This window comes from Lotus japonicus, chromosome 1 (assembly GCF_012489685.1).
Source record: "Lotus japonicus ecotype B-129 chromosome 1, LjGifu_v1.2".
Taxonomy (NCBI): domain Eukaryota; kingdom Viridiplantae; phylum Streptophyta; class Magnoliopsida; order Fabales; family Fabaceae; genus Lotus; species Lotus japonicus.
In genome coordinates this window covers 56,773,338-56,781,536 of record NC_080041.1, presented here as the reverse complement: position 1 = coordinate 56,781,536, position 8,199 = coordinate 56,773,338, and the positions used below count along the sequence as shown (strand labels likewise).

The 8,199-nt window shown below is 37.3% G+C and overlaps 1 protein-coding gene across 4 annotated transcripts; it reads right to left on the bottom strand.

Moving 5' to 3' along the window:
* Window positions 1-3,862: 3,862 nt before the first annotated feature.
* Window positions 3,863-6,777, bottom strand: LOC130730964 (SWI/SNF complex component SNF12 homolog). 4 transcript variants are annotated; one of them, XM_057583129.1, is made up of 3 exons: window positions 6,689-6,777; window positions 4,842-6,371; window positions 3,863-4,235 (listed from the first exon to the last, which is right to left on the bottom strand). In XM_057583129.1, the coding sequence occupies exons 2-3, from the start codon at window positions 6,347-6,349 to the stop codon at window positions 4,166-4,168; spliced, it is 1,578 nt and encodes a 525-aa protein (XP_057439112.1). In that variant the 5' UTR covers window positions 6,350-6,371; window positions 6,689-6,777; the 3' UTR covers window positions 3,863-4,165. The 4 variants fall into 4 exon arrangements, with proteins under 4 accessions (XP_057439112.1, XP_057439121.1, XP_057439130.1 ...); XM_057583138.1 differs by having other exon boundaries at window positions 4,842-6,426; window positions 6,689-6,773; XM_057583147.1 differs by lacking the exon at window positions 6,689-6,777 and adding an exon at window positions 6,568-6,679.
* Window positions 6,778-8,199: the final 1,422 nt, after the last annotated feature.

The window sequence follows — 8,199 nt, the reverse complement described above, 5'->3', positions numbered from 1 at the left end:
GATGACTCAAATGATGAAGATTCAGAGGATGTGCCTCTGGCGAGTGTTGCTGCCAGAATGCTTAAACGAAGAAGAGCATCTGTTGAAGAAACCCCTGTTGTTCAGAAGAAGAAAACCAAGATCACTACTGGGTCTTCAAAATCAAGGGCAACCGATGTGTCAAGGGTATCGTCTGGGAAGAAAGCTGTGGAATCGTCTGGGAAGAAAGCCAAGAAGACTACTGGGAAAAAGCAGAAAGTTTCCAGAATTGATTTGGAGACTGAATCAGATGTTGAAGGCGATGTCCGGGACATCACTGTCTCTGAGAAGAAAATGTTCTCTGGTAAGCGTATTCCCTCAGATGTTCCTAATGTTCCTCTAGATAATGTGTCTATTCATGCTCCAGAAAATGCCTTCAAATGGAAATATGTCTATCAAAGGCGTGTTGCCAAAGAGAGGGAGATTGATTCTGATGTGTTAGCCTGCAAAGAGATCATTGCCTTGATTGCAAAAGCAGGGTTGAGGAAGACTGTGATGAACATAGGAAAATGCTATGACAAGCTTGTGAAGGAGTTTATTGTCAATCTCTATGAAGATGTTAATAATTCTGCCAGTCCTGAATTCAGGAAAGTGTTTGTCAAGGGCAAGTGTGTGAATTTCTCTCCTGCTATCATCAACCAAACTCTTGAAAGAAGTGTGGTTGAATTTGTTGAAGAAGAACTTTCTCTGGATACAGTTGCTGAGGAATTGACTGCTGGAAGAGTAAAGAAGTGGCCTGCTAAGAAGCTTCTGTCAACTGGGGTTCTGAGTGTGAAGTATGCTATTTTGAATAGGATTGGAGTAGTGAATTGGGTTCCCTCTAACCATACTTCTGTTGTTTCTGCTATGCTTGCCAAGCTTATCTATCGCATTGGGACTGAAATTGCTTAGGACTTTGGCAACTTTGTGTTTTCCCAAACCTTGAAGCATGCAGAAACATGTGCTGTGAAACTCCTCATCTCTTTTCCTTCTCTACTGACTGCTATCATTCTGCTACAGCATCCTCATATCCTCACTGTTGATGATGTTCCTGTGCCCAAAGGCCCTCCCATCACTTTGGACCAACGGTTGTTCCTGGACCCTCATGTCCTAGACATTGATCTGCCATCCAGTAGGACATCTGTTCCTGCCTCTATGTCTGCCTCAGGAACTCACAGTGTCATTGCTGAACTTGAGGCCATTTCCAAGGAACTTCAAGAGACCATCAGGATTGCTGCTGCTAGGAAACTAAAGGTGGATGCTCTCATCCAAAATCTCAAGGGGGAAGCTGATCAAGAGGATGAGCATGCAGCTGATGCTGAGCAGGCAGGATCTACAGAACACTCCTCTTCTTCTGATGATTAGTGTATGTCCTAGTCTGCGTACTAGTTGACTTTTATTTGGCTGTGCTTACATTCTTTTCACCTTTGCCAAATTTGTGCTAAAAAGGGGGAGTAGTAGTAGTGTGTTGTTTCATTCTGTGTTGTAGTGTTTTTTTTTTTTACTGAAGACTTGGTATTTCTGTTATGTTCTGTAATAAGTATGAAGCTTGGTGAAGACAAGTTCAGGAGATCTTCTATGTTCAAGTGCGTCAAGCTAGCTTCTGTTCAAGTGTTACCAGGTGTGGTTGTTTTAGTTTGTACTGCTATGCATATGGTTTCTATATACTTCAGGCAGTGTTTATTTGGATGCATCTTTTGAGGGGGAGTTCCTCCATGTTTTGGCTGTTGTGGATGCATTGGTTTGAGGGGGAGTATTTCTGCTGCTGACTCTGATGATGTTGTTTTTTTTCCCTCTTTGGTAGTGAAGTTGTTTTTAGACAAAATTTGACAAAGGGGGAGATTGTTGTTCCTTTGTTGTCATCAATTTTGTTAAAAACAACCTGATGTCCTAGCCGATGTTGTGACATCTACCTTGGTGAAGGCCAGGACATCCGCCCCTGCTGGCATGCAAGTGGGTCCCTTATGGTTATGCTTTATGGTATGTTCTGTGCTTACTTGAAGGTCAAGTAACTGATTGTTGGGAGCCAGTTGCGGGTTGTTTTTGTTGGAGCAAATCTGTGATTAAAAAGATTTGTTTCTATTTTATTTGTTGATCACTCATATCAGATCTTGGAAGATTCTCTACTGATATGAGTTGGATCAAAGTGTTCTTCAGCCCAAAAAAACCCTAGCCGCCTCTGCTGAAGTATATATATAGACAAAGACCTGAAGCTTGATGTGATCGAGAGAATTACCTTGAAGATCAAGTGTTCTTAAGCGTGTAAGTTGTTCTTTGTCTTTGTTTGTTGTGAACTAGTCTTGCTCACTGATTCTATAAAGTGAGACTGAGTTCTGTGTTGTGTTTGAGTGTCAAACAAACCTTGTGTTATTGTTGTTACCAATCACTGTGGCAGTGATTGAGGAAAAGTGAGAGGGGCTCTCATACTTAGGCTGTGGTTCTAAGTAGAATACCACTGGGTAGATTAGGTTAAGAACAATGAACTTGATGTGTTCATGTGTGTCTGTAATACCTAGTTCTTGAGATAGTGAAATTCCTTTTTATTGGGTGAAAGCTAACCAGGCGTAGGTGTAGTTTCACCGAACTGGGTTAACAACTTTATGTGTCTTGTTTCTTTTAGTTGTTTGTTTTGTGTGTTCATGCTTTTCAGTCGTATGATGTTCTAATCGATTGTCCCAGCATCGTGCAGGACATTTGTTCTAAGGGATCTAGAATTACAAAAATCATTATTTAAAAAAACTGAAAGCAGATTATTTGAAAAAACTACTTTAGAGTTCGTTCGTTTGTTTTAGTTTTTTTTTTAGAAAAATCACTTTTTTCATATTTATGTTTGTTTAAGCTTTTCAAAAAGAGTTTAATTTTGATGCACTGACAGTGTACTGTCAACCAATCAGATTTCAAAGATTTGTCATGTCGCTCATTTTAATTAAATAAAAAATAAATTTTTCCACATTCAAGAAATCTGATTGGTTGACGGTGTAAAAAAACTTTACACTATCGGTGCATCAAACTTTTTCTCTTTCAAGAAATCATTATTTTACAAAAAGTTGAAAGCAGATTATTTGGAAAAGCTACTTTAGAGTGCGTTTATTTCAACTTATATTTAGAAAAATCGCATTTTTCAATTAAAAGTTTAATTTTATGTTTGTTTCTGCTTTTCAACAAATCATTATTTTATAAAAAGTTGAAAGCAGATTATTTAGAAAAGCTACTTTAGAGTGTGTTTATTTCAGCTTATTTTAGAAAAATATCACATTTTTTTCGTTTTTATGTTTGTTTCAACTTTTCAAAAAAATATTATTTTAAAATAAGCTAAAAGTTATTATTTGAAAAAGTTACTTTAGAGTTTAGAGAGTGCATTTGCTTCAGCTTTTATTTAAAAAAAATTCATTTGAAATAAACAGTCTTAATTATCTTATCAAAGCAATATATGTAATTAAAATTATGATTCTGTTATAATAATTTATTACCAAACACAACACACAAAACATTATTGTCTTGTATCATCCTATTGCAACCCATTTCGTTTTGTTCTATCACGTTTTGTCACCAAACGCTATCCAAACATACAAAAATATCACAAATTCACGTTTTGCTAACAAGACGTGATTTTAGCTCTCCCAAACGCAAAACCAAACAGGCTCTTCATACCATAAAAATGACTTTTTATATTTATGATGGCAACAAGCACCCACCAGGCTATATTTCACCAAGTGGAATTGATTCGCATGGATCAAGACGGAACTACTAAACTTGATCAAAAAATCAATTTTAATAAATCCATTTAGAGCAGAGTAATTTTTTATATTTTCATAAATTTCCCTCTCATATTAGTTTAACTGGTCTTTTACATCTCCTTCTGAAATGGTTTTCCAATATATTCATGCATTACTGGTCTTAGTCAATGAATTGAGGGAGGCAACAAAGATTCATGGATCAATATGCAATTTCTGAAACTTTGTACAAAACATTCAAAAAGGTAACTAATTGCTAAACTATCATGATGAAACACTTTACCCCCTTGATTTCCACTAACTAGAAAACAATATCTTCTTTGTTCCTAGGCACGTTCCTTTCTTCTGTTCTTCAGGCTTAGGTATATATGAAAAGAAAATACATATACAGTTGTCAGAAAAGTAAATAAAAATGTCACTTCTACAATTTTCTCTTAGTTGCCCCCAGGAGTATCACTTCCAGCAGTTTTGCGGTTCAAGTACCGAATGGCGGCATCCTCAACCCTGTAGACGTTACAAGAAATAAACGCAAGCAAATTAAAAAATACTTTGATAAATGCCTTATTTAATAGGTATATCAGATAAGGAGGGGGGGGGGGGGGGGGGCAAGGAGCATATAGGACCTCATTTTCACAGCTTCTATTATTGTTATCATGTCTTCCACTTTCTCTATTCATCATAGATACCCAAACGACTAGAGCCCCTCACTTAACACTCCATTCCCCTAGTATAAAATCAAGGTCAGACTTAACACCTTACACTTTCAGTTTCATAAATAACCGATGCATCATTTTCAGAGTGAAAACATAAATCAGGATAAATCCTATGATGTTGTATCACAATTTCATAATAGTTGCCAACTTGCCACCTAAGCACAGACAATCTAACACAACAATAAGTATAGCTCTCTATGTACTGTCATGTTGTGTTAGTTTAAGTGTCCTACGCAAATGCAGCTTCTTATTTGATGTGTATAATTCCTAGGTTGCTGATATCTTCAACTCTCACATTTAGCAAATAAATACAATTCAGGTCGTAACCAGAAGTTTATCATGCAGCATGCTTCACAAGCAACAGAGAAAAAAGGTTACTCATCAGCATAATACTCACCATGGTTTATTGTAGAATTCAGACCGCTGTTCCTTTACAGCATTACAGCTGGCATCTCTAGCTACAAGTTTTAGAGCTTTGCTCTGAGAAGCAATCGAAGTGTTAACATACTCAGCTGGAGACTGACTAAAGTTAAGAAAGGAAGCCCGTCTCCTTCGATGTTCCTGGATCTTCTTTAAGGAAGCACAAATCACCTCATCTAAAGCTTCCATCTCTTTTGGACTCTCAGTGCTAGCCAAAAATGCGGACACTTCATTCTCCAGTGGAAAAGGCACGTCGACCAGCACATCGTAACATGTAGTTCCACCTGGACAATATCCAGAAAGCTTGATGTTATGCTCCAACTGTATGGGCTGTGGTTTTGACAGATGCGGTAACAACTTCTGAGCTGCCACGGTGAATTTGATCTTTTCTTCCCCAAACAACCTTCGGAGAGAAGGATCACACATGAAAAATGAAGGGTCATCTCGACTCTGTAGATTCCTGGACTTCACATAGTGCCAAAGAGCAGCTAATATTTTTGGGCGAGTCTCAACCTGAACCCCTAAAAGCTTAAACAATTCTGTTGAGACCATATACTTCTCCGGAGAATAATTCATTTCTAGTCTGATCACGGCAGTGAATTCTTTATCTCCTTTCCTCCTCACCTCAAAACCATCATGTTGCTTAGGTGAGAGAGCACTGTCCCATACAATGACATGATTCTCGGGATAAAGGCTCTGATCCAAGCATATGGTAACTTTCTTGAAGAAAGCAGAGAACTTCGGGCACGGAGGACTTGATCTCTGCAAATTTCCAGGCACAGTATCCTTACCATCTTCCAATATCCTTCCAGTTATCTTAAGAGACCAAGAAGGTTCCTCAGCACTTTCATTCCCACAATCCATTTTGGTGCGCTTCGAGAAGGTATTAAACACATACATACGAAGAGTTTTCTGAACATGGGGAGGGCACCTAATAGCCTCCTGTACATCCATCTTTCTCCTGGCCAACTCATCATCCATCATAGCCTCAAAATCAAGCAACTGAGTATAAAGAGCAGACTCAGGCAGAAGTGCAGCAACCTTCTCCGGTATTTGCTTCTCCAGGAACTCCCTCTTCTTTCCCCCATCAGCCGAGGCCCGCAAGGATTGGTTGGTACTGGATGAACCGGAAAACCGTGAAGGCAGCTTTTGGGCTGCTCGCCTTGAGCTTCCAGGGGCCGGAGTTGACATAACATTAGCCATACTAGCATTAGCATTATGTAAATTCTCAACAATCTGAGCTTGAGATTGCAAACGAGCAAGCACTACCTGAGACTGCAATTGTGCCCGTGCTTGCGCAAACTGAGCCTGCGCAAGCAGCTGCGATTGTTGGGGTTGTGAAAGCTGAAAATGACCAGGGTATTGGGCTTGGGGGTTTGACCGAGACACAAAATTGGTTGTGTGGTTCCATTGTGGCGGTGTGGCTGTTCCAGAATGACCAAACAATGATGATGATGCAGCAACATTCTTTCCATCGTTATTCATTGTTGTTGCTCTGCTTCTTCTTCTGAAAATCCAAACCCAGAATCAAAAAATCTCAATCACAAGCAAACTCACTGAAACTGAACCACAATCAACAAACAAACACATAAAAATAAAATCAAACTCATAACAACATTACGAAAATTCGAAGATCAAAACAAATCCCTAATCACGGAAATGCAAGGTCTGTACAAGATGCATGAATTGGAAACGAAACACACCAAATTGAAATTAGTTTGATCAACTTTAAGGATTTCATGGCATTTAGTGTTTTCTGAAGATAAAGAAGAAGAAGAAAAATGAGAGAGAAGAGGAGAATGAAGCAAAAGAGACGATTCTTACGGTTGTGTGTCAGAAACTGATAGAGACGAACTGAAGCTGAATCACCGGAGCGTGTTTCACGGGTGAATTGCCTGCCCAGTCGTTTTCGTTTCTCATGTTTGGTACTCAAACATTCTCTTTTTATTTTGTTACGAGAGGAAGTCAAACATTCTCTTTTTTTTTCACTCAACGACAAAAAATTGCACCCGTTAGGAGTGCACATGAGTCAGGCCAACCCAATAAAATCATCCAACCTAATTCGATCCAATGATAAAAATGCGCGTTGAATTGGACAAACAAGTCAATCGAATGGATTTTTTTACGATTCAATCATCTTTGAATCGGATTTCGGATTCCATAATAATTCATTAAACCCAACCCGAAATTCAATCATATAATAATAATTTAATAATTTTAATTTTACCTAATCTACTAGTAGGGTATGTAATTTATGGGGACTTGAAGACTAATTTGTTTGTAATTACTTGTGATATTAAAATATTTGAAGTACTTGTTTAGTTATGTGTTGTCGTATAGATGTGTATAGATGTTAGTTATGAACTTATGATGTAATTGCATGTTAAAGACTTGTAGTACTTGTTTTCTAATATTTTTCAATATTCTAGATTTATTTTTATTTTCATATAGCGATCCAATCAATCCATCTAAACCAACATGAAGATTGTCAGATTAGGTTGGTTCGAGTTTGTAGGTGAAAATTCACAAAATCCAACTCAACCCAGCCCAAACAGTTTTGATCGGTTCGAATCCTGATTTGTCTGAAAATTCATCAAACCCAATCCATGTGCAGCCTTAGCACCCGTCAAGAATCGATCTTTGAACCTCCCCTTACCCAACCCATATGTCTATCAGCTTATACCACTTGAGCTATCATACGGAGGCAACAACCAAATTTTATTAAAATAAGCTAGGTCCGACATAGAAGCCAAATCTTACTATATACACTCTCCGCTCACTATTATAAGCAAAAAAACAACATTTTAGATTCATTGAATAAATGATGTATCTAGTCATTATTATAGACTAAATACATCATTTATGGAATAAATTTAAAAACTTGTTTTTTTGCTTATAATAGTGACCGGAGGGTGTATTATATTATTATATTATATATGAACTAAAATTTACTAAAAAAATTAATGATGATACTCATTAATCTATATAAAGAATGTTACTTTAAAATATTTCATGATACTTTATTTTTTAAATATTTTTTTTTTTTGATAAGCATTTTTTAAATATTTAATTATTTATGATTAAATGTAAATTTTAAATATTAAAAATTAAATTATGGATTCACCCTCTCATTCACCGAATGCAAATGCGAATTATTTCTTTTTTTGTTTCTTTGTTTTAGTGCAACAACGATCAACCTGCACAATGACAATAGTGTCACAAGCATAAAATGACCCCATAAAATAGTCAACAAGCAAACAAATTCTTTATTACCTTAGCATTGGAGCTACTAGGCTGGGTCATGTGCTCGGACTGCTAGATCATGCTTTCGTCAA

Excerpts from the sequence above, each read along its gene's own strand:
- LOC130730964 (XM_057583129.1), bottom strand. The coding sequence starts at position 6,349 with ATGAATAACGATGGAAAGAATGTTGCTGCATCATCATCATTGTTTGGT. Across the intron at positions 4,236-4,841 it reads GAATTCTACAATAAACCATG|GGTTGAGGATGCCGCCATTC; the intron begins GTGAGTATTATG and ends TAACGTCTACAG.